The sequence below is a fragment of the Schistocerca cancellata genome, chromosome 7, assembly GCF_023864275.1.
Source record: "Schistocerca cancellata isolate TAMUIC-IGC-003103 chromosome 7, iqSchCanc2.1, whole genome shotgun sequence".
NCBI lineage: Eukaryota > Metazoa > Arthropoda > Insecta > Orthoptera > Acrididae > Schistocerca > Schistocerca cancellata.
The window spans coordinates 183,203,139-183,230,773 of NC_064632.1; the positions used below are offsets into that span (position 1 = coordinate 183,203,139).

The window sequence follows — 27,635 nt, forward strand, 5'->3', positions numbered from 1 at the left end:
TTTTCCATCTTCTTTTGTGGTTGCGAAACATGGTCCTGTAAGGCCAGAGACAAACAGTGTATTCATACATTTGAGCTTTGGTGCTGGTGCAGGATGTTGCACTTAAAATGGACTGAAGGAAGAACAAATGTGTTCATTATTGAGCAACTCGGTATCTCACAGCACCTTTCTTTTCATGTCTTCCTAAAAAATTCTCCTGTACTGTGGCCATTTAATGAGGAGAGATGGAGAAAACCTAGAAAAAAATAATCATTGGTGGTAAGGTCAGAGGTAGAGACTGGGGGAAGAGCAGAGAGTTGGTGGATAGATCACAGGTTCTAAGAGAAGCTGTTAACCATCCAGAATGGCTTGGTTGGTGGGGTCATGACACTCAGCAATAAGCATGATGATGTGGTTGTGGTGGTAATAATAATAATAATAATAATAATAATAATAATACCTACATTGAGTATTTGTAATTGGGGAGGAGGGAATCTATGCTCTAGAAACATCATGAAGCTCTTTGTCTTGGGTGAAAATCAGATCTGGATTGTATCCTCACTTCCAGTCTCAACTGTTGAAAGATGGCTGCCATGAATGAAGTTTAAGTCATTGGATTCAGACCTCTGTGTCACCATCTTCAGCACCTTCTTCATATTCTCAGATGCTGCTGTGATTATTAAAATATCCCTAGACACGTTAAGATATCACACTGGTGCTCTTGACACAGCTTTTAAAGGTGTTCCTCTTTTTGTTTAGGTGTTTCTTAAATATTTACAATTATGGGTTTCAAAGCTAGTCTTGAAAAATACCTTTTGAATGAAAAATGGTGGATCACTACTATTTATTCTTGATTTGAAAGAATCAGATCAGTAATGCATAAAATGAAAAGCAATGGTTTCAGTACATTTCCTCAGAGCACTCTTGAAATTACCTTTGTCAATGACACTCTATCCAAGACAATGTGGAGTGTTCTCCTTACCAGGAAATCCTCAAATCTAGTCACGAATTTTTCTTGCTGTTTCAATTGATCAAACTGTTGGTTATAAAAATTGGTGTGGTACACAGTCAAATGCTTTCTGAAGTCAAGAAATACTGTATCCTCTTGATCACTGATTCTCAGTAAGTCATTTGAGGAAATGGATTTCACATGACTGATGTTACTGGAATCTATGCTGGTTAGTATGAGGAAGGCCATTGTGTTAGATATCTCCCTCTGTTTGACCTAAGAACATGTTCTAGGATTGTACAACAGATGGGTGTCATTGAGACTGGATGGTTGTTTCATGGATGATTTCCAATACGCTTCATGTAGTCACGCTTGACCTGTACTTTATTCCAATCACTGGACAGCTTTTGTTCAAGGTATCTTTGGTATATTAATGTTAAAATTATGTTAAAATTGAAGCTAATGCGGCTGGAGATTCTTTGTAGGATATGACACAAATTCTATAAGGCCCAGGAGCCTTGTTCAGCATAGTCAATTTTGGTTGTTTTTCAGTGACACTGATGTCACTCACCTTTGTGGTGATGCGAGAATTTAACTAGGACAGTGCTTCTGTTTCAGTGATTCCGTTATCTTGACAGTCTGTGTCTTTATTGGAAATGGAGCCTTTAGGTGTCCGTGCCACAACTATTTATAATAAATAAAAATAAATAGAAGAATGGTTATATTGTGACAGTTAAGGGTAAAACTTCATTTGACAACTATTTTAAAAGTAAAATAAGTGTCACAGTTACAGTGTGATTCAAATTCAACTTATACTGATGTGGGATAGAAAATTTTATTTGAACTAAACATTAAGTATGTGAAGAATCCCTTGTGCCCTGCATAATATAATTTTTTATATGACATTCCGTATGACAGTTGTTATAACTTTAAGCCAGGAACAAAGGGTAATCATCACAGCAAACTAATGTGATAAAGAAATCTTTCATGATCCTACAACAGTGAATAATGGCCCATTTTTTTAACAAAGATACTGGATGGAGACATACTCCAAAATAAATGTGTTCTCATTGAAATGTAAACTCAACTCATTTGTATATGAATGCAGTATGTTTACTGATACATCTTTAATAATTACACACAAAATTTTACATATTTTCAGTGTGCTTTGCTCTTTATATCATATGAATAACAGATGTGCTAGTTACTTACAACATTGAGAAAATAACATTTTTAGATAAGTTGATAATTGATAGGAAAATCAGTCTTATACATTACATTTGTAGGCTGGTGTAATATAACCACCATATAACATGAAATTTTTCTACGGTAAAAGCTTACTATAGCACCAACAAACACATTATGCACCAGCCCTAAGATTCACATAGCTTCAGCATATAACAAACTGATATGTAGTAAGTGTGATTAATATTTTTCAGGAAGAGAGCAAATTACATATCACAGCAAATTATTATTATTAGGCACCATTAATTGAAAAGTCAGTAGCAATAACAAAGTATTATAACCTTTCTTTTTCAGTTATATTATTTTTTTCAGATTTCATCCCTCCTGTCCTGAAATGAAGGATCCTATCAAAAATTAAAATAAAATACTGAGCTACTTTAAACAATATAATCAGATTTTAATAATTTCCTCACCACCACTGAAAAAGAATAGCATCTCTAAAGCTCAATAAATACATTGTACATCAACTGCAACAGATCTTAAAGAAATAGTTAAATGTTATATACATGCAGCAGGAGAGCTGCCACTCCTCATACTGCTCTCTCTCTCTCTCTCTCTCTCTCTCTCTCTCTCATTAACACACACATAAGGTCAATGATAAGGGAAGACCTGTAAACAATTTTGTAAAAGTAAATGGAGGAACATCTGTAGGATGTAACATTAAAATAATCAGAATGAAGAAAAAACATTACTTCAATCCAAAAAAAAGGCACATGTATTCTGTGTTCAGTATCCTTATTGACCAGCATATTTAATAGATAATGCACTGCTTAACAACTGTGTTAAAAGATTTATAACTATAGTAATATGTAGTGTTTAACACACAATAAAGTTCTAAAAAATTAAAAATATTAGCATCTTGTGGGAACTGAACTCTGGACATTCAGAGTTTAGTCAAACACTTAATCACAGAGTTGTAAATGAAATGTAGAACAATAGCAATTCTGCAACTACAGATGTTCTTTAATATTAGCCTTGTTTTATTATTTTTAAGGGGTGTGTGTCACATTTCACGTTGCAAATATTCAGATGGCCAACCATTAAATGCAAAAGATTTCCTGTAATGTAGTATTACTGAACACAGCATCCATGTAAGGTAAGTTCTCACAACAGAAATTTAAAGCAGCACATCCTGATTTGATGCTGCTAATTTAGATATGAGTACTTTGCATACAAAAACCTCTTTTCTTTTTTGGTACCATAGAATTCATGTTATTAAAAATAAATAAAACAATTAGTAATCAAGACCAACACGGTCATAATAGTTCTTAAACAGTAAATCATACAACTGCACCTCAGTAAGTGCAGAAGCCGGAGCAAACTCATGGTCTCCCATTCTGGTTTTTAGCAGTTCTGTTTTACCATCTAACCAAACACCTGCTCCTATAGCATCTTCTACAGTGTGTGTGTCCACATGGGGTGGTAACTGCAGATTCTCATGTCCCACATGATTTGTCAGAAGTGGTAATGTTGATACAATTTCAGATGGCGTCCCACAAGGCACACAAACCCAACCTCCATAGTGATTGAGGTCTCCTAACTCCACAAAATTCTCACCTGGAAAAGATACAACTTGATCATTTAAATATCAAAGGACTACCTGATAACATTTTCATGTAAAATGCACAATTTTTAGTAGACAGAAAACAAAGATTTCTATATACCAGAATTATGAATAGAAACATTTGAATGCACACATTCTTTATGTGATAAAGATTTATGTGAATACTATGAATCTCTTCAGTTTCTGCATGCAACACAATAAATTAGCTTAATTATTTTAGAGGCTTGGAAAAACATTTTGTGAACAGAGTAGGTTCAGAATAATTACAAAATAAGAATGAATGAGTTAAGAACGGAATGTATTTTCGCAATGGTTCAAATCTACGCAGCCATCCAGGTTTAGGTTTTCATGATTTCCCTAAATCAGTCAATGCAAATGCTGGGGTTTTCCTTTGAAAGGGCACAGCTGATTTCCTCGTCCATCCTTGAAACATTCTGACATTGTGCTCGGCCTCTAATGACTTTGATGTCAACAGGGTGTTAAACCCTAATCTCCTTTTATCTTGCAATGCTGAGATACATTGATAATTCACTATTCACATGGAAATATTAGGTTCACACCATCTTGCTTATGTCAGAAAACAATTGTCATAGACCAGAGACAAGTGTTTTACTTTTATTTTTCATACAAAAAGAGAGGTACTTCCTTTTTTTAAATTACTTTCCATACTTATACAACATGTGTGATTATGGCTATGAAAATCGTATCAGTGATAAGCTGAACCATTAAATTCTGCTCATTTAGTGCTTAAAATCTCCACGATCTTAATTCTAACGAGTGGTGCAGTTGACACACAGCATCATTACAAAGATCAACAGGGATAATATACCAATCATAATTAAAATTAGAGTTAAAATTTTCAGACCTTCTACGTCATTGCACACCAGCAGAAAATACTACAATCACACGAAAAATAAATAAAGGAATTGCTTATGGTATACTAAAAGTGGAAAAATATAAAACAGTGATGGAAGAGAACTAATTGCCGCATTTAGGACATCTAGTTAGAGAGCAAACAGGAAAGAAAGTCATATGTGAACAACTAAACAGTCCATTTCCATGGCCTGTCTCAACTTATGCAGCAGAGGAAGTTATTAAAAAAGGTTTGATGCCAGTGTCCCAGTTAACTGGATAACAAAATACATTTTCCATGTTGGGGACTGCATAATCATACCGCACAATAATTTGTAATACACTCTGTGCTATTTTCTTCGTAGCTTCTATTTATGTGTAACTCACTTTCTGATTTTGCTTTTTACCAGCATTGACTGCATAAACAGACTTCATACTTGGCCTTTTTCTTTTATATGAAAATTTCAATGTGTCAACAATTCAGTTGGTTCTCATTCCTATGCGTCAATGCCATCCCACCTGTGTGTGTGTGTGTGTGTGTGTGTGTGTGTGTGTGTGTGGTTATTGATATCTCTTTTTCCTTTTTTTAAAAAAAAAATAAAAATAAAAATAAAGATACTTGACAGTCGCCTAAAAGCAAAAGCACTGTTATCTGCTTATCCCTTTCACCATGGTTTCATTCTGGTCTTCATACTGTATACACCTGCATGCACCAGTGTCCAGATTTGGCTGCTTGTTTCACATTTACAAATTAATGTACCAAATAATATTCCAGATTATTACTGCTTAAGGGACATACCTCTGTTTAAAGGCTGTTCTCTGCCATTTGCGAAGAGCCACGCCCCTGTAGCAGAGAGTGTGTGCCGTGGATGCATCCAAAAGAATCCATACACAGTCCATCTGGCCCGAAAGAGTACTGGAGTTGGTAACCCATCATACAATTTTAGAAAGAGTAATGCACCTGCATTTGGAATAAATCCTGTGCTTTTCCCCCAACTTGATATTAGGTCATCTGGTTGCAAATCTGCAACCAGTTGTGTCCAGTCAAATCCAGCTGTAACCTGTAGTGTTCGAGAACACCAAGAGCGACACCATCCTGACCTGCAATTTGTTGAAATAGTAAGATATACAAGTGAGGTTCACAAGTACGTCCTCACTGGACCTTTGTGTTACAAATATTTTGTGTGACATCTCTCAGTGCACACATTAATGTGCAAAGGAATTTTTAGTCTATTGTACAGCTAAGTTAAATTAAACTAAGATTAAAGTATGATCATGCTGATACATATTTACCATGGTAACATAAAGACAGCCATTCTTTACCCCTGTATGAAGTGTGCCATGTGCCTTCTTGAGGGTTAATAAGACTGAATTATTGACTTAACATAAATCTCTGGATTTTCATTCAAGACGAAATGTGGTGTTCTTCAACTGTCTTATCTTGGGCCTGCAGCTAGCGGTAGTTGAATACTTTCTTTAATACTGTGGCTGTATACTTAACAGCCATCTTTCGAGTGTACCCCAAGATAGACAGCAACAAATTAGTGGAGAATATTAATTACATTATGCAGCAGTCCTGAAATGTCATGCATAAATGTTTTTGGTTTTGGTATATCTTAGGTGTTCTGATATGTAATTATGTGTATTTTGTGCTTCCCAGTAACATTCAAATACAGGTGGTCACTTTTAACAGAAAGGTAAATTCTGTATTTTATTGGCTACAAATTCCTGTAATTCTGTAGTTTACCTGTTGCCTGTCTTTCTTGGTAAAATATTTACCTTTTAACTGTAGCAATTTAAATCTGTATTTGTGTTGATTATAATCGTTCCCTTTGTTTCTTAGTTTCCAATTTCTGAGTGTATATTGCAACAAAGTGCTATCCGGCTTTGTGGTTTTTTTTTCCCCCATAAAATGACAGCATTGTTGGTAGTTGTTTTAGTCATCTGTGGATCAGTTTTACAAAGAATTTCATCTGCAGGTTTTAGTTGTAGAAATTCAAAATTGTCCATATAAAAACAAGAACTAAAGAGCTATTGCAACTACACAATTAGATATTTATAAAGTGTCAACACAATAATTGCAGTCACTGGAGGAAAAAGGTGAAGCTGAATGAAGAAGAGCACAAAGTACAGAAAAATCCTCCCACTGTAGTTAGAGAGCATGTTCCTGCCTGTGGCATTCTGAATCAATGATACAAAGAAACTGGAAGGGATTGTATGTTTTCCTTAAATGTATAGGAAACATATCTGGTGATTGAAATATTAAAAGAAATTCAAGTCATTGCTCTTTTGTCTGCTTCACAATTTCTTGAACCACTTTTATGGCGCACTGCTTCCTTGAGCTTTTATTTTGCCCACTTTTTTTTTACTGCATTTGTCTTTCTTATCCCTTTGTCATTATTCTTCTGTTTCTTTGATACTCTTCCTGTGTGTACCCTATTCATATCACTTCTGTATTACTTTGGCCTGTGTTGTCATGTTAAAGATCTGTGACAAATCTTTTATAAATTCTAGAATTATGCACTAATTTAAATTATAAAAATATAAAGTACTGCGGTACACTGTCAAAGACTTTATAAAATATCTTTTCCAAATTATCTTTGTCAAAATTGTTTTATAGTGTAATAAGAGCTTTACCATTCATTGCTGCTTTTTAACAAAGTGATTACCTGATCTTGAAGAGGAAGTAGTCAACTATTCTTCACCATCTGAGTTTCATTTCATCCTGTGTCAAACTCTTCACCTCTTTTCTACTTCTTTTTCTTTGCCTAGGGGATCCTTTCATTACAAAACTCCCCATTAGATTCATTCAAATGGAAAAGAAACAAGAAAAATAATTCATATTTACTCCATCTGCCAAATTGTAAAAGACTGTATAACTTAAGCTACTTTTACATGAATGACTTTCTTCTCCTAATTGACTACTCACTTTAAGTGAGTGTACTGCACTGCCCCTGGCATATTCTTACTGTACCAACATTTGCTACCATTTTCGTTTATACATTGGTGCCAAAATGGTGTATGTTGTGGTGCCAAAATGGTGTATGTTGTGATTGTTGGTGGGATCGTTTAGATGGCGCAAGAGTGTTACAGAGATGCTCAGTAAACTCCAGTGGCAGACACAACAACAGAGGTGTTGTGCATCACACAGAGGTTTACTACTGAAATATTGAAAGAGTACTTTCTGTGAATGGTTTGACAACATATTACTTTCTCCGACGTACATCTCATGAAATGACCATGATGAGTGAGAAAATCTGAGAAATTAGAGCTAATGTAAAGGCTTGCCAACAATCTCTCTTCCGATGTGCCATTTGAGAGTGGAACTAAGTTAGTGGTACTAAAAACACCCTTCCTCACATACCCTCAGGTGGCTTGTGGAGTATCCATGTAGATGTAGATGCTGTCTGCTATACTATTTGGTATATAAATAGTGTAACTGAGATTATGGGTAACTATGCTTCTTACAAAAAGTCAAGACTGTAGTAACATCATCAAGGAACTAGCTATGATAATAGGAATTATTAATAACCAAAGCAAAATTCATAGTGGATGTATTTGACAAATGTTGTATGGTAAATTCTCCACATTTCTGAGAGCTGAAAGAACAGGAAAGTGTTGTGCTCAAATATTTCAAAACATCAGTCTTTATTTCTTTGAGAAATTATTTATGTACAAAAGAATACAACAGTGTATAACACCTTTTTACTTTACCCTTTTCTCTAGTTTTCTTTCTCAAGTAGTCAATGTTGGCCAGAAAGTCGCACATGTAAAACAGGATTTACTGTAGGGAGGTACAACAGGAAGTCAAATCTTCCAACACTGCCCCATATGATGCGGTGACTCCTGGGCGTCCCTCATCTTGACCTCGTGCAAGTGTAACTAACATACGCATCCTGCCAGGTGATCAACTGCACAAATTCTGTGCATGTGTGAGGCACTTCACCATCCATGCACACATGCGCTCAGCTGATTCAGCAGAATTATGTAGGCTACAGCCTTGATGCCTGAGCATCCGCTGTTTGCCCACTGCTACCCAATGAGTTGGAACAGCCTGTCCCACATCATGTAAGATTAAATTTGGGCCCACAGCTTGTGTCATGCTGTTCAGATATGATTTTGTCGAATAATACTGTTCATGTACAGTCAATTTTATCATCTTAAATTATATCATTATGTGCTTTATCTTGTGCATCCTATTTGTCACAGTGAAAATGTTGGCTGATAAATAAAGAGTGCCTTCAAATGAAAAATAAAATCTATGAGTTGTCTATTATTTAACATTGTGAAACACGTTTATGATTTCTCTCAAGGTGTTACACTGATTAAAATGCAGAACTCGCATTTATGAGGAACAGCATTCAAATTTATGTTCAGCCATTGAGAGTTAGCTGTTTTGTGGTTTCCCTAATCTTCTTTCCTTCACTAGCATTGTCCATAACAGGCTTTAGTGCCATCTCCAGTGAGATGATCTTCAGCTGAATGTTAAATGCTAAGCTTGTCTTTTTCCTTTCGAAGTTGATAATGCTGATTCCTGCTGTGCACTGCCTGTATTACTGAACTTTTTTCATAAAATGGACTCTGGTCATATGTGCAATAATACCCTCAGATACTGAACATGCCTAAAAGTTTCCCAACATGTTAATGGCAACAATATCAGCCCAATTATAAGGGTACCTGTGAGAAAATTAACCTTTCAAAAATGATATGTGCTTAAGAAGACTCAGAGTGAATGTTTTGTATACTACTTCTATAACACACTTTTTCCTTTTTTAATCATAATTACCTACAATGTCTGATAACGGTTATTAAGAATATCTGCTACACAAATCTATAGCAGAAATCACCCTTCTTAAGTTGACATCTTCTTTGTCTCTCTCACAAAATTCTATGTTTTGTTTTACATTTGTATTAATATCAAACAAAGTATCCACACACCAAAATTTTTCTGAACTTCCCTGACAGTATTGCATAGGAGTGAGGTAGGCTTCATGATTCCTAGCTCCCTTGTACAATTTTAATTTTATTCAAGGAGATGCACCAATGTCTTCCACAGATGTGAAATTTTCTCCAGTGATTCTGCCACATTTTGTTTTCTTTAAACAACAGTTTTCAACAATTTGGACCGAGCGAGGTGGCGCAGTGGTAGCACACTGGACTCGCATTCGGGAGGACGACGGTTCAATCCCGCGTCCGGCCATCCTGATTTAGGTTTTCCGTGATTTCCCTAAATCACTCAAGGCAAATGCTGGGATGGTTCCTTTGAAAGGGCACGGCCGACTTCCTTCCCTAATCCGATGAGACCGATGACCTCGCTGTTTGGTCTCTTCCCCCAAAAAACAACAACAACAACATCAACAATTTGGAAATATGTTCAATGAATATAAATATTGGTTTTTTATAAGCCTCTTCACAACTGGCTTCGTTGTTTCCTAACATTTTTACATCACGAAAGTGATTTTTTTCTGCATGAAAACGCAAATGCCATGACAGTTTCATTTTTATTCTAAATGAGAAACATGATATTTTGTATGTACTGCTAATTTAATTTTATTGAGTTGACCAATTTTCAGATTATAAGGCCATTTGATGATGGCACTGTAGATGAAAAATGGTTAACTCAATAAAATTAGAACATACACAATATTCTGATCTTCATTTACAACTCTGTTTTGATCACAAAGCTGGGATTTTCACTGGCAATCTTCTGTTAGCAGTATGTTTAGCCACCTGTGGGCACCAAAAGACTTCAAAGATCCCAGCAGAAGGATTAAAATGTAAAACTGTTGAAGGTTAAAAGAATAAAATGAAGAAGCTTTATCACACACAAGATTTTACTTTTACTGACTGCGGCCACACATTCATTCTATGTGTTACAAAGATCTCGTCAGGAAGGAGAACTTTCAGAGGTATTGAATGAGTCAAGACATACATTAAAGAAGACAAGCAAATCACAGAAACTTAGCCTGGATACTGTATTAGCAATAAATTATCTTTCTAGTGATTAATGCTATTCACACCTATGTCAGCTAAACATAATCAAATACATAAAAAGAAAAAATAATTCTGCCTTTGCAGTTATATTAGATAGCTGGTATTTATCTGCTACTGGTAGCTTAATATTTACTTGATTATACTGGTATTTTTCAAAGAAAATAGTTACCTACACCTGCACATATTTTTGGTCTTTGTTATGATGTCTAAATATGTGCAACTGGAAATAGCTGTTTGGTTCAAAAAATACCAATGTTATTAAGCAGACATAGAATCCACAAAAGATACAGACTTATACCATGAACGATGAATAACTGCAATAATACATTATCTTCCTATTATACGTATTGTGGCAGCAGCTTTTAACTCTCACTCTAAGATGATATAATGGTGCCAATAAAGCCAACAGAATAAATGCAGTAACAATTAGTGAAGCTTAGTGTGCACTACTGCACTCAAATTGACACATACAAGTAGTCATCTCAGATCTTTTGCAGGTGATGCTGTCATTTAGCATCTAATAATCAGAAGATCCAAACCAACTGCAAAATGATTTAGACAAAATGTCTGTATGGTACAAATGGTGGCAACTGGCCCTAAATAATGAAAAGTGTCAGGTCATACACATGAGTACAAGGAATCCATTAAATTTCATTTACACAATAAATCACATAAACCTAAATTCTGTCAAACTAAATACCTGGATATAACAATTATGAACAACTTAAATTGCAACAATCACATAGATACTTTTGTGGGAAAGACAAACCAAAAACTGTGTTTTCTTGACAGAACATTTAGAAGTTGCAACAAATCCACTAGATGCCCTACACTACTCTTGCCCATCCTCTGCTAGAGTACTGCTGTGCACTATGGGATACTTACCAGGATTGACAGAGGACATCGGAAAAGTTCAAAGAAGGGCAGCTCATGTTGTATAATCGCAAAACATGGGAGAGAGTATCACAGATATGATACGCAAGGTGGTGTGTCAGTCACTAAAACAAAGGTGTCGTTCACTGCAGTGAGATCTTTTCACAAAATTTCAATCTCCAACTTTTCCTCCGTGAATGTGAAAATATTTTGTTGAGACCCACTTACACAGGGAGAAAAGATAACTGTGATAAAATTACAGAAATCAGAGCGTGCACAGAAAAATTTAAGTGTTCGTTTTTCCTGCCCACTGTTTGACAGTGAAACAATATAGAAATAGTCTGATTTGATGAACAATCTGCCATGCACTTAATTGTGAATTTCAGAGTAGTCATACAGATGCAGATCTTGAGGGGAAGTAGTAGTGTTGAGGTATGTGTTTCCACTAAAGTAAATAATAAATGAAATAAGTCCGTCATGTGTAGTCCCATCCTTTCAATTTCGGAAGATTGTGTGTTAACCGTTTCACTATCGTTGGAACATACGTGGCCCATAATAGGCTATCAGAGAACTAGTGGGAATTTGCTGAATGTTATTGCTATGTACTATGTGCCAAACTGGTTTGTGCAAAACCTGTTTCAAACCATATCTTAGGTAGGAGGATCGATATGACTGCTACACGAGATACTTGAATATGCTTGTAATGATAGAGAGCTTGTTATCTGGAGTAATCTACCAAAATGTCAATCTCTGAAAACATATATCATAAAGGAAAATACAGGATAATCTTTCATTTCATTGACACTGGGACATATAGGTCCCACATCAAAATACCTATAGGACAGTTATGGCCACCCTTTCCTGTAAAAGAAAACGAAACAAACGGAAAATTCATTTTGTTACTTTTGATGATGACAATTAAAATAACCGTACACTGTCTTTCAATCAGATATAATAAACTGTTAGTAAGTGAGTTAGTTTTGCAGATTATTTACTCGGGAAGCAGTTCACTTGGCCTCATGAGGCTGAGTTAATCATATTTTAAAGCTTCCCAGTCTAGATGAGTCTGTGGTGATCACCAGGGTGTGAGCCCAAGACCTCCAGAGGAGTTGTTGGCAATGCCAGCATCTTCTTTGTATCACTTTTTGGATTTCAGCTGGGTGGCATCATGTTACAGGGAGGATATGCACAGAAAAATGAGAAAGCTAGGTAAGTTTCGGAACAAGGAAAAACATATTTTAACCTACTGCTGAAAGCCATTACCTTGACACAACCTTGCTGAATACCTCTCAGTGCAGTTCAAAGTCAGTATACAATGGGAGCATCTAAAATGACACAATGGTAATTCCTCTTCATATCAGGAGTGATTAGCAACAATAGCTGGAAGACAAAGTTTCAAAGACAGGCTTTAAATGGTACCTTAGGAATGTACAACCACTCCTGTAGTTGTCATGAGGACAAGATATGATTAAATCTATAAGTTTTATTTCTGATAGGCCCACATAATATATTAGCTTGAAGAAATATATATATATATTCCAGGTTTTTGCTGCATTTGATAGTTTATTCACTCATTATATTCACAGCTCAGTTTGGCAATTTTTGCCATTTTCAAGTGATTGTATATGTTAGTAGCTGTTTGTTTAGCATCTCAGATGTATTGATTTATATTTGAATATTGCATCCTGGAGATTCTTTTTGATTGCATCACATGTTTTGTGCTGTTGGTAATTTTTGTTTGTAATCACGTTGATAATAGCACTTTTAAATGTCTGACAGCTTTCGCCAGTGTAGCTTATATGTTGTTATAAACATTATCACAAATACACTATGTGATCGAAAGTATCCGGACACCTGGCTGAAAATGACTTAAAAGTTCGTGGCGCCCTCCATCGGTAATGTTGGAATTCAGTGTGGTGTTGGCCCACCTTTAGCCTTGGTGACAGGTTCCACTCTTGCAGGCATACGCTCAGTGCTGGAATCTTTCTTGGGGAATGGCAGCCCATTCTTCGTGGAGTGCTGCACTGAGGAGAGGTGTTGATGTCAGTCAGTGAGGCCTGGCATATAATTGGCATTCCAAAACATCGCAAACGTATTCTATAAGATTCAAGTCGGGACTCTGTGCAGGACCACTCCATTACAGGGATGTTATTGTCGTGTAACCACTCCGCCACAAGCCGTGCATTATGAAAACAGGTCCTCGAAACTTCCTGGCAGATTAAAACTGTGTGTCGGACCGAGACTCAAACTCTGGACCTTTGCCTTTCGCGGGCAAGTGCTCTACCATCTGAGCTAACCAAGCACGACTCACACCCCATCCTCACAGCTTTACTTCTGCCAGTTCGCAGGAGAGCTTCTGTAAAGTTTGGAAGGTAGGAGACAAGATACTGGCAGAAGTAAAGCTGTGAGGACAGGCCGCGACTCGTGCTTGGGTAGCTCAGATGGTAGAGCACTTGCTCATGAAAGGCTTAGGTCCTGAGTTCGAGTCTCGGTCCGGCACACAGTTTTAATCTGCCAGGAAGTTTCATACCAGTGCAAACTCCGCTGCAGAGTAAAAATCTCATTTTGGATGAACAGGTCCTCGATCGTGTTGAAAGATGCAATTGCCATTCCCGAATTGCTCTTCGACAGTGGGAAGCAAGAAGGTGCTTAAAACATCAATGTATGCCTGTGCTGTGATAGTTGCATGCAGAACAACAACAGGTGCAAGGCCCCTCTATGAAAAGCACGACCACACCATAACACCACCACTCTGAATTTTACTGTTGGTACTACAAACACTGGCAGATGATGTTCATTGAGCATTCGCCATACCCACACCCTGCCACTGGATCGCCACATTGTGTACTGTGATTCATCACTCCACACAACATTTTTCCACTGTTCAATCGTCCAATGTATATGCTTCTTACACCAAGCGAGGTGTCATTTGGCATTTACTGGCGTGATGTGTGGCTTATAAGCAGCAGCTTGACTGTGTACTCCACGTTTTCTCACCTCCCGCCTAACTGTCATATTACTTGTAGTGGATGCTGATGCAGTTTGGAATTACTGTGTGATGGTCTGAATAGATGTCTGCCTATCACACATTACGACCTTCTTCAACTGTCGGCAGTCTCTGACAGTCAACAGACGAGGTCCGCATGTACACTTTTGTGCTGTATGTGTCCCTTTACGTTTCCAATTCACTTTTACATCAGAAACAGTTGACTTAGGGATGTTTAGGAGTCTGGAAATCTCGTGTACAGACTTATGACACATGTGATACCCAATCACCTGACCACGTTCAAAGTCCGTGAGTTCCGTGGAGTGCCCCATTCTGCTCTCTCATCACATAGTGTAGATATAAGTGCTACTACAAACATGCCATGTACAAAGTTACCAATAGCACAAAACCAGAGAGGTCATCAAAAAGACACTCCAGAATGAAATATAGTAATATAGGTTGTAACTGTATATTGAGCAAACAGTAAAGGAAACAAAAAAAAATTCGGAGTAGGAATTAAAATCTGTGGAGAAGAAATAAAAACTTTGAGGTTCGCTGATGACATTGTAATTCTGTCAGAGACAGCAAAGGACCTGGAAGAGCAGCTGAATGGAATGGACAGTGTCTTGAAAGGAGGATATAAGATGAACATCAACAAAAGCAAAATGAGGATAGTGGAATGTAGTCGAATTTAATTGGGTGATGCTGAGGGTATTAGATTAGGAAATGAGAGCTTAAATTATTGAGTTAGTTTTGCTATTTGGGGAGCAAATTAATTGATGATGGTCAAAGTAGAGAGGATATAAAATGTAGATTGGTCATGGCAAGGAAAGCGTTTCTGAAGAAGAGAAATTTGATAATGTCGAGTATAGATTTAAGTGTCAGGAAGTCATTTCTGAAAATATCTGTATGGAGTATGGCCATGTATGGAAGTGAAACATGGACGATAAATAGTTTGGACAAGAAGAGAATAGAAGCTTTCGAAATGTGGCGCTACAGAAGAATGCTGAAGATTAGATGGGTAGATCACATAACTGATGAGGAGGTATTGAATAGAATTGGGGAGAAGAGAAATTTGTGGCACAACTTGACTAGAAGAAGGGATCGCTTGGTCGGACATATTCTGGGGCATCAAGGGATTACCAATTTAGTATTGGAGGGCAGCGTGGAGGGTAAAAATCGTAGAGGGAGACCAAGAAACGAATACAGTAAGAGATTCAGAAGGATGTACGTTGCAGTAGGTACTGGGAGATGATGAAGCTTGCACAGGTCAGAGTAGTATGGAGAGCAGCATCAAACCAGTCTCTGGACTGAAGACCACAACAACAACAGGTTGTAACTTCGGAGATGCAATGCAAACAGCTATTAATGAATATGACCACTTGAAAATGGCAAGAAGTGCTGAAACAAGTTCTTCATGATGTAAATATAACAAGTTAATAAAGTGTCAACAGCAACAAAAAACTAGAAGGATATGTATAAGCAGTAGATTTGAATAGGTTTCTTAAATCACATTCACTGTACAACACTCAACAGGCTTGAAAGCCAGTATATTCCTCGTGCAATTGATTAAAAAATTCAAGTAGCAGATTGAAATCCATTCCTAACTATGCTAACTTCTATTTTTAAAACTGTTTCATTTCCTCCATCAGTGTAATTATTCTTTGGGGGTGGGAGTGGGGGTGGGGGGGAGGAGAAGTTTGATTATACTAAAGTAATATGCAATCTGCCAGATGCTTATAACTGACTCTACTACGTCTCTACATAATTTTTGCTAATTGCAGTCACTTTAATTATATATATTCTTTACCCTACTACTTTGTCTTTTAATGTGTAGGAGTTTGTAATGCAGCAGAATTTTAAAATTGTATCTGTATCCTGTAGTTATTAATCTATATTAATTTTGCCTCCATGTTCACATGCACACACATATTTTCTAATGTACAGCCTTCTGTGTGACAACTTGACCTTCTCCAATAAGTATGGTGTTAGTTTAAGTTCTTCCATGTGTCACCACTGACGAATATTCTTCAGCAAGTGAGGTGGTGCAGCATTTAGCACACCAGACTTTCATTCGGGAGGACAATGGTTCAAACCCGCATCTGGCCATTCTGATTTAGGTTTTCCGTGATTTCCCTAAATTACTTCAGGCATATGCCGGGATGTTTCCTTCAAAAGGGCATGGCCGACTTCCTTCCAATCCTACCCTAACCCGATTGGGACCAACGATCTCATTGTTTGATTCCCTCCCCCGAATCAACTAACCAACAAATATTCTTCCAGTACCACAGATAATATCTTTGGTGATCCATGAATAAATTGTTTGTAGTTTTCAAACTGTCACTGCCATTGCCATCGTAAGTCAAACTACTGACTTAAGGTGTCCTCCATGTAATGGTAGGCACTCAGTTCCAGAAAAATTCAAGAAGTGGGTCACAACTGAGCATTGCTGGGTAGGGTCAGTCAGTCAGTGTGTGTGAAGGTGTACTTTGCAATCCATGCACATCCTTGTGTGCTTACTTCATCTTTCACTGCATACACCTTTCCTGTGTTAGTGATTGTGACCCAGTCCTCCCTCCATAATCTCTCCTTTTCCTTAGCCCCAATTTATAAAAGAGCTCTAAGTCTGTTAATGAACATCTGCAAAGAAAAAAAAAACTAGCAGGGGTAGGGAAATGGATACTAGCCTCTTCATGACAAAACTAATTAACACTTCTACAGCCAAATTAGATAACACATTTTAAGTTTCTGTGGTCCTATGGATGCTCTATCATTGTATCAAAATGAATGTTTTGTAAAAGAACTAAGCTAAAACAGTAAGAAATCACAAAAAATTAGAAAAGTATTAGTGAATTAATAGAGATGAGACAGAAAATTGTTTTATTCAGATTCCAGAAAACAAATGTAAGAAAGAATGGTATGTATTTGTGCAATCAGTACCTTAATTTATGTTCTCCACGTAATATTATCAGTTCAGCAACTGATGAAACTTCCTGCGCTGCCATTTCAATTAGTTCCATACTGGGTCCGGCCTCTATAACACAGATGAGGCGTCGAGGCTGCATTCGACGAGTAGGTGGTGGCAGAGGCGGACGATGCCTTGCCAGTGCTCGCCATACAACCTTATGAGCAAATTAAGAAATTTAGATTTTTTGTGTGTGTGTGTGTGTGTGTGTGTGTGTGTGTGTGTGTGTGTATAAAAGTGGAATTCCAGGCAATCAGAAGGAAAGAAATTCCAGATGTATTTCCTACCATAGCTCCAAATACTTCCAATACCTTTCAGAGCACAAAACCCTTCAGCAAATGTGGAAAATGTTTTCTTAACTCTTCTTCTAGTCATATAGTTCAGTAAAAATCTGCTGTACATGAAATACTGCAATAACTCTGCTGTACATGAAATACTGCAATAACTAAGACTGTGTGCTATAATACAATAAAAAATACCAGAAATGAGCCAAGAGGTAAAGGGCATAAACCATTGCACATCCCAAGGAAATGTTAATTTTCTCTTCTTGGATAATTCCAGAGAGACTAAATTAACTTGAACCCCTATAATTATACAACTGCAGCTTTCAAACTCTGAGCACTATATCTATGAGTGATAGGAAGTCTGTAGCTGCTAATTGATTTGTTACAAATTGCAATAACACCTTAACACAGGACATGCAGTTTTTACTTTCTCTTCAGACCAATCATGGCAAAGAGACAATGCACATTAGGTTATTTATATTTCTTCAATATACCTTCCAAGTGAATGATAAGTGTTGAGTTATTTATGCCTATTAGACTACTTCACATAGCTAGTAACATAAAAACATTGCACGTCACAACAAAAAGTACAGTGAAGTTTTATCTAGCATTATATAGATAACACAGCTGCATCTTTTGCATAAGGTTGTACGAAAGACAAACTACACTACCTAAATACCAAATTACAGACGTCAGCACCATAAAATATAAGTTTAATCCATCTGGTCATAACATTACAATTTGTGTGTAGTCTCCTACAGCTGTCTTTTAATTCTCTCTTATATTGGTTGGTGTGCATTCTCATTTTACTGAAACTATTAACATACTCTTTTTTTCTGTTATCTTAATGTATAATTCCCTAACCAGGAAAAATTATTAAAAAAAAACTTGAGGAAATTGTAATTTTTCTGTACAGCTGATTGTTTTAATATGATATATACAGGGTGGTCAGAAACAGTGTAAGGTTTATTCAGTGTAGGTTGAGCAGAGAAGTAATTGTTAAGAAAAACATTTGATATATCATACCATTTCAGAGTTAATTAGCATTGAAGTTGGTAAAGCTGGTGGTTGTTGTGCACAAATTCAAGCATCCTGACACATACAGTTAGTGTCAGTTGTTTTCATAGCATAGACTGCTCAGCCTTTGACTTGGGTTCAGTCCTTACTGCAGTCCCATCTCCAATTTTTGTATCGCTCCCTTGTTCAGTTTTAAGAAACAAATTTTGAAATGTGTTTGGCAACACAGATCTGTGTGTGCAATGGTCCGATTGGCCAATTTCAATGCTAATTAACTCGGAAATGGCACATTATACTGAATTTTTTTCTTAACAATTATTTCTCAGCAAAACCTACCGTGCAACACCCATATACCCTCTTCAGACTATTTCTGATCACCCTGTGTATTTGGATAGACTGGGTACTTAATACTGCATTTATTATAAGAACTGAAGGAAAAGCTGGACAAGGTGGTGTGGCTGGGCCAATACTGCCATCAAATGATGAACTGACAGAGCAAAATAGGTATAAAAGAGCTGCATAGTCCAGTTTCCATGAATGACAGAATGATTGATTACCTCCGGTTGGCCACAGTCACGTCCATGCCACCCTTTGCGGCAGACACAACCATTTGTTGGAGATGTAATTGTACGCACTGGTTCTGTTCCGGTGGAGAAGCACAGAGAGTTATTCTGCAGCACAAAATTTGCTGTCTGTGGTTTCCCAAGTGTGATTTGTACCTTCTTTTGGGATGTGGAAAATAAGCCAATATCTTTGCTGACTTGTGCTGCTGGTAGAAACTGTATTGTAGACTGTGTGGTACCTGGACCGGAAGCGACAGACACAGGACCTGGTGGTGCTGTTACCAGCAACAGAAATCCTGCAGCTAGCACCTGCAGTGCCAATAGCATGCACAACACAGTCCAACTTGTATTCACGTGGAACAGCATCCCGAAACATCTATCTGCAACAAATAACAATATTAATCTGTCCAATGAGGACAAGTCACTACGTATTTCTGAAGGAATTATCTAAAGTTAATTATTCCATGTTACATTTCAACAATGCTGTGTTTGTGTTGTGACAGTTTGGTACAGAAAGATAATGGTGTCATTATTCTAAAATTATTGAGGCTTTCATAGTTGCTTATTTGCAAGCTGGCCACTGGTGTTGTTCTCAGGCTCCTTAGTAGATGGTAGTCTAATTTAACAACTGTTGAATTTAGATACTGATAACTCCAAGAAATAGCTTTATTACTTTGTTTGCTGTGTCAGTAATATGTGATTCATGTACAGGTACAGCAAAACATTTTCCCATACATGACAATTGCTTTATACTCAAATAGCTGCTGCCGGGAGATAAAAGCAAGATATACAAGGAGAAAATAATGTTTAATCCAGCTTGACTACTTGAGCTAACAATGCATAGATAAATCCCCCACAGGTAACTGAGTCAGTTGGTGATATATTTTGCATCAAAATGGAACAACTGGGGGGGGGGGGGGGTGCAAAATCACCTGTCAATCAGAAAGGAAAAACTCCGTGAATGAAACTGTTCTATATGCCCTCATTTCTCTGTTTCCCCATTAAGATTTACACACACACACACACACACACACACACACACACAAACCACGTGGAGGTTATCTACTTGGGGAAACAAAAGCATATAATCCCTGGGTGATAGCGTGACAAATAAATTGTGCAACAAACCATGTGTTATGCTAATTCTCAGTTCTGTATAGCGAATTGCTTTTCAGTGGAAACGTTCAGTTGTTTTCTACTTACCAAGAACGAGAGGAGTTTGTAGAACCGTGCTCAGTCATATCAGGCCATTTCGGAACTGACACTACATCACTTTCCTAACTGCATAAACGCCTTAAAATTGTTTTTATTGCCTTGTACGAATGTTCACACTGCCAGCAACAAACAGTTATTATAGCCCGAGTGTTAATAACCTACTTCGTCTGTGATCAGTCTTACTTGTTCGTGAACGATGAGCAGAAATCCAATTTATTTTTGGGACACTAAACTAGGTATAATTTATTGAAATAGGTCTATACATCATCTTTCGTATTATACATTTTTGCTTCTAGATAACTTGTTCATCATACAGATCCGCAAAGCTTATCTTTAAATGTTATACGCGTTGGCATCGCAAAACTGCTTTGCGCCGTAGTGTTCTGCAGCCACCCACATGTATTGTGTGCAGCGGAATAATTTTTGGTTGAGACAGCAAATGGACGATAAAAAATCATGTTTACAGATATCTTTTCAGAGGTCCCTGAATCTGTCAACTAATATTACGTATGCGATCATTAGACGTCGTAATGCGCATCTAAAGGAGCACAATGTTTACGACACGAAACCATTAAAAATTTGTATCAATCCCTACTTATCAAATTTCTAACAGTAACCGTATAAAATTTTATGAATACAAGTAGAAGTTTCGTTGCACATTTAGAAGCGAATCTTGTTTTCAGTTTAAGAACGATGTAGCATTGTAGCACCAGAACACATCACTGCACTGATAGAAGCGTCTTTGTAATCCTCCCACTTCGGAAACCAGTGAATGAACATATCCACTGTTGCATGCTAAGTACACTCGTTACATTTTTACACCCAAAATGTGTAGCGAGTGCATTTGACAGGATATCTTGTTCACAAGCCAGCGTATGAGTCATACTATAAAAGTCAAGGGAATGAATGACATTTGTCGTCTGCTTTCGCCATATTTGCTACACACGTGCAAATTATGTCAGGCATTAGTAGTGTAGGTCACTACATTAACGTCAAAACATGAACGTAGGAACGAGTTATTGGTGCATATAAAATTGCTGCTCATTTTTACATTTACGGTTTACAGTGTACTTCTGACACGCATTGTAGATGCTTTTTTAACCCCCTACTCGCGGCATTCATTAAACAGTATCTCTGCTAAGATACTGTTCGCTGTTTGCGTCGTCTGCAAAAAGCATAGAGTAGAATAATTCTACTCTACAGCGAAAACCAGCGATCTCTTGCCAAGACGAAGACCATATTCATGAGCTGTAACAGAGATACATTTTTCAACTATTACAAACGTGATTTATTATATAGATATAAGGTACTGACATTTTACACCCCTAAAAATTAGACAAGTTCAACCTCCGTGAGTGAACTGTCAAAGTGAAGCAGAGATGTGACCCATAGTTGACATGTAATTACATCTAGAAACGAAGTACATTATTTTTGACAATGCCCTGTTACATTATAGTGTAAAACTACCTATCGTCGTGAGGAAATGAAACCATATTACGAACTGAAAACAAAGAGCTATGAAATGAGAATAGAGAGGTATATATTGTGTACGGAAAATAATTTTTAAGAATTATTTATAATTAGTTAGCTCATTGCACAGAAAGGCGATCGTACGCACAGTAGCAATTTATTTCTCTCGAAAACTCAGTTCTATAAATTGACAAAGGAATCAGTAACAGAGAACTTTCAAAATAAAACAAGCAAAGGACAACAGTTTCGACCGTTTGGCCAAAGAATAATAAAAATGTTTCTCTAGCCCTGGTCCATAGCAGGTGCTTCCCACAAAGCCCCTCTTCCCCCCTGCGGTAGAGCAGAGCTCCTGGTATGCGTGGGTATTTACGACGAATCTGTCAACCTGCCTTTGCCCTTCCTCTGGACACGTCTGTTGTGCCGATGGGGTTGTTGCTGTATGTTGCACAGTACTCACTTCAGGCTCTGCCGTTGTATATCATGTAGCCGTCCACTGGTTTTGATATTGTACAGGTGGTTCTGTACCGAGCACATAAGTTTGCTTCTTATCGTTGTATTTTATTGGTACTGCATGTTTGTTGCTGTTCAGTGACCTGATAGGCCCCCATATAATGTGGCATGCATACCATCCCTGTTCGTAACACAGCATCCGAGCGCCTTACAATGCCCTTGTGTATAAACACCATATAGCTACATGCCTCTTCATCTGCCGCAACATATATGTGCCTCTGGTGACTTATTGGTAAGTTGTGCTACAATACTGTTGAGGGCCCTGTGTCAGGATTAAAGGATGTCCGCAGCACAAGGTGATTTTCAATGATCTGTCACACCACATAATTACACCCTTTAATATTGTGTGCTATATGGATGAAGGATGGCCAGATGGATGGTAGATGGTCATGTTGTGATGTTGGAATCCACATAATTCAGGTAGCATTAGGAACAGTGTTAATTCAAACTATCGCCTTGGTAGGTACTGACGTGAGCTGGACATGTGAATTGTAACACCCATGTGTTTAGAAGGCCATTACTATAGTTTCTGCTGACGTCTCTCCAACAGGCACTGCCTCTGACCAATGCGTATAACTGACAAATGCTGTGAACAAATAACAGTATTCCTCTGACAGTGGCAGCAGACTTACGTGGTCTTTGTGCACATGGAAGAATCGATTTGTCATTTCCAGGAAGTCCTCTACAGTCTTTTGCACATGACTACCAACTTTTCACCATTGATAGGCTGGGTGCGTCCTCACCCAAATGCGGTAATCTTTTTTTGTACCAGTATTAAGAAAAGGAAAGTTACTACTCATCCTATAGTGGAGATGCTAAGTTGCAGATAGGCACAACAAAAAGACTGTCACAAATAAAGCTTTCAGCCCATAAGGCCTTCTTAAAAAATAGACGATAGACGCACACGCACTCTCATGCAAACACAACACACACACTCACATGACTGCAGTCTCGGACAACTGTAGCCTCACTGTGAGCAGCAGCACCAGTGCATAATGGGAGTGGGGGCTGGGTGGGGGTAAGGAGGAGGCTGGGGTGTGAAGGTGGAGGGATAGTAGGGTAGGGGTGGCAAACAGTGCAGTGCTGTTGTGGAGTGTGCAGGGATGAGGCGGAGATGGTAGGGCAGCTATGTGTGTGCGGTCGGGAGGTTAGACAGAGGGTGGAGAAAATGGAGGGAAGGGGGGGGGGAGGAGTACCGGAAAAGGAGAGAAGTGAAAAGACTGTGTGTAGTGGCAGGAGGGATGAGAACAATGATGAACGAAGGTTGAGACCAGGAGGGTTTCGGGAATATAGGATGTATTGCAGGGAAAGTCCCCACCTGCACAGTTCAGAAAAGATGGTGTTGGTGGGAAGGATCCATATGGCACATGCTGTTTAGCAGTCATTGAAATGAAGAATGTCATGTTTGGCAGCGTGCTTAGCAACCGGGTGGTCCACTTGTTTCTTGGCCGCAGTTTGTTGGTGCCCATTCATCCAGACAGACGAACAGACATGTTCGTTGTCATGCCCACATAGAATGCAGCATAGTGGTTGCAGCTTAGCTTGTAGATCAGGTGATTGTTTTCACAGGTAGCCTTGCCTATGATGGCATAGATGATGTTTGTGTCCAGACTGGAGTAGATGCTGGTGGGAGGATGTATGGGACAGGTCTTGCATTGTGGTCTATTACAGGGGTATGAGTCATGAGAGAAGGGGTTGGGAGCAGGGACTGTGTAGGGATGGACGAGTATATTGTGTAGGTTTGGTGGACAACAGAATGCCACTGTGTGTGGGGGGGGGGGGGGGGTGAGAAGGATAGTGGGCAGGACATTTCTCATTTCAGGGCATGACGAGAGGTAGCCGACACCCTGGCAGATAATGTAATTCAGTTGCTCCAGTCCAACCAACAAGCTGCCTGTCTGCATGAATGGCCACCGACAAACTGTAGCCGAGAAACAAGTGGACCACCCTGTTGCTGAGCGTGCTGCCCAACACGACATCCTTCATTTCAGTGACTGCTTCACAGCCTGTGCTGTATGTATCCTTCCCACCAACACCAGCTTATCTGAATTGTGCAGGTGGGAACTCTCCCTGCAATACATCCTATGTTCCCGTAACCCTCCTTGCCTCAACCCTTGCTCGTCACTTTTCTCACCCATCCAGCCTCCCTGTTCCCATTCCAGCATTATACAGCCCTCATTCCATCATCGTACCCATTCTTTTCACTTCTCTCCTTTTCCAATCCCCATCTCTCCCTCTCTCCCCACCTCTCCTCTGCCCTCTGTCTAACCTCCCGATTGCACATAGCTGCCGTAACCTCTCCACCTTGTCCCTGCACACTCTCCAGCAGCACTACACCGTCCGCCACCCCTACCCTACTATCACTCCCCCTCCCCGCCCCTGCCTCCTCCTTACCCCCACCCACTCCCATTATGCATTGGTGCTGCTGCTCACAGTGTGGCTACAGTTGCCTGAGACTGCAGTCATGTGTGTGATTTGCATGAGTGTGCATGTGTCTATCTGTCTTCTGTTTTTGATGAAGGCCTTACTGGCCGATAGCTTTATTTGTGACAGTCTTTTTGTTGTGCCTATCTACAACTCAGCATCTCCATTATATGGTGAGCAGCAACTTTCCTTTTCATAATATTGTTAAGTTTCATTCTGGATTTTCCATTGTTTGATATTTTTTTTTTTTTTTTTTGCACCAGGCTACACGAATTTCTCCTTCAACAATTTGCTGTTGTGTTAGTGCTGGGATGTGAGAAATAGTGAGTGATGTCAAACACCAAGTGTTGCATCCTTGTAGTCACCAATGGTCTCAGATGGATTTGGACACATCATAGCAAATAAGTGTCTTCTTGCCTAGTATCTGAACTTGCGCGAGCTTAAGGGATGTCAAGTTGTCCCATAATAATTGCTGTAGCTAGCTGATGATCCTCTGGAATCTCCTAAACTGATGACAATTCGTCATTCATGTTTTTAATGGCCTCCACATTTTCTTTGATAGGACTGATACCTGATGCTGATACTTCATGCTCTAATAGTGTGACTTGATTCTGTCAGAGGGCACACTTAGCTCTTTTTATTACTAGTCCATACTTTCGGCTTCTCACACATGCCATCTTGAGGTGGTTGTCTTGTAATTTGGACATGTGCAAAAATATAAATATTTTTTCCAGGTATGCACAGCAGGACTGTAGTCCTCTCAGTACTTCATCAGTGAATGTCTGCCAAGATTGGGCTATGCTTTTCAGATTGAATGGCATGTGGAGAAACTTGGACGCTGAATGGGGTTATGTCAGTTGTCTTGAGAATGTCTACTTCAACCACCGGAATCTGGTTGCTAGTATTTATGCAGTTTACAATGCTGAAAACTGTGACCCCAGCGAACACATTTGTAACAATCTGTAGGTTTGGAATATGGCAGAAGTCAGGGATTTTCCTTGCATTTAGTACCTGATAATCCCTGCATTGTCTCTAAAAGTAGCATCCTTCTTCCTGCCCAAGTGCATGGGTGACACCCATGGGCTATTTGATCTTCGTACAGTGCAATGAACCTGTTCACCTGCAGTGGTTTTAATGTGATGTGCTGTGTCGTGAAGTGTCTTACGGCCGAGTTCCGTCAAAACTGCATTACTGTCTAAAGTGACAGCATTGCTTGTCACTTTGCCTGCAGTGCCCATAGTTACCTCACTGTTCCATATAATTTGTGCTGTGCACAGCTGTAGCTGTAGCCCTTGGTGGTGGATAAAGTTTGATCCCAGTAAAGTCTCGCGCAGTTCTGCTAGTAGGAACTTCTGTCGGAATCTCTCACTGAACCCAGTGCCCACTGTTACTTCATATTCAATGTATGTTTTAATTGGTGAGATGTTGGCAACAGTTAGATGAAATACTGTGCCGATAGGAGCTGGGTTGACGTGAGTGGGCAAACATGTTTCTCTGTCTGTTTGGTCCTGGCTAAACCATCTTGTGAAATCTGTCACATCACAGATGCAAAACCTTGTTTGTCTCCTACGGCAATCTCCTCATTTTTATCTTGGCCACTTTCAGAAAGTATGAGGGCTGCTGTGCCTACTGCAGATGGTGGGAACAAGCAAGGTGAAGTGCACCTTGCAGTTCCTGTGCAGAACCATTTATGGTACCAACATATCTGTTTATCTCATCCCCCCAGTGTGTGCCTGTAGCTCCTGTGCCGAAGCATTTACGGTACCAACCTATCTTTTCTTTTCATGCCTATGTTGTCCAAAGGAGTCTTGTTTCTCAGCCACTGCTGTTGATAGCTGCTCCTGCATTGCATTAATTTGTAGCTTCAGATCAAGGAGTCACACATCTATGCCCACTCTTTACTTGCCTTATAGCTGCAGCTTCCTTCTTGCTATTATCATTTGCACCTTGCATTAATACTGCTGTGCTCACTTGTCCCACTACTGCATATATTTTGTCTCCCACCGATGACACAGAGTTGATGTCATCAGTGTTACAAGTGACCATCACCGTTTTTACCGACAGTGGCAGCTGTGTGAGTCATATATGCCTTAGTAAGTCATTTGACATCATCTTCTCGTCTACGATACTTTGTAGATGCTGCTGAAACTTGGAAGATGCACATTCCAAGTGCAAGACCTGCTGCATCTGTTGGTCAATGGATTCGCATGAAAGTCGTATTACTGTGTTGGTACCAGTCTTGTGTGACATAACATCCAACACTATCTCTACTACCCATGTGTCCAGACTGTTGACAGCCACCGCAAACTATGGGCAATCATCTGTAATGTTATGCTTTGTGAATTCTAAATCCAACATGAAGGCCATAGATCAGGATTTTCTGGCAAGAACTTTGGTATTTGTGTCTTCATTTCTGGGCCTGTGGCAGCATTCTATGCTGCTGCTCTGCAGGGTGCTGTCAATGCACTCTGTAGTGTGCACTCGTGTCATCCTTTAGTATAATTTTTGTTTGCAAGTCTTTAATTTGTTTCTCCGAATCTCTCTATAGCTGTGAAATTTGTTGTCCTGTCTGATCACTTTCAGCTTTGTAATGTGAAGCTACTCTCTCACTTGATGCTTTGCTTGAATTTGCTGCTTTGTCTTGCTTTCAGTGGTCACCATCTTACAGGTAGAGCTCATTTTGTTATCTCTATTACACAGAAAGGTGATCGTAACCACAATAACTTTATTTGTTTCAAAAACTCA

The 27,635-nt window shown here is 38.8% G+C and overlaps 2 protein-coding genes across 2 annotated transcripts in view; one reads left to right on the forward strand and one right to left on the reverse strand.

The window, feature by feature from the left end:
- Window positions 1-27,635, forward strand: part of LOC126092598 (UDP-N-acetylglucosamine--dolichyl-phosphate N-acetylglucosaminephosphotransferase) — a 133,465-nt gene that overhangs the window by 62,826 nt on the left and 43,004 nt on the right. The gene's annotated exons all lie outside the window — the stretch shown is intronic.
- On the reverse strand, window positions 1,593-21,643 carry LOC126092599 (beta-1,4-mannosyl-glycoprotein 4-beta-N-acetylglucosaminyltransferase). The gene is made up of 5 exons (XM_049908296.1): window positions 20,475-21,643; window positions 19,266-19,651; window positions 17,383-17,564; window positions 5,389-5,690; window positions 1,593-3,730 (listed from the first exon to the last, which is right to left on the reverse strand). The coding sequence occupies exons 2-5, from the start codon at window positions 19,635-19,637 to the stop codon at window positions 3,408-3,410; spliced, it is 1,179 nt and encodes a 392-aa protein (XP_049764253.1). The 5' UTR covers window positions 19,638-19,651; window positions 20,475-21,643; the 3' UTR covers window positions 1,593-3,407.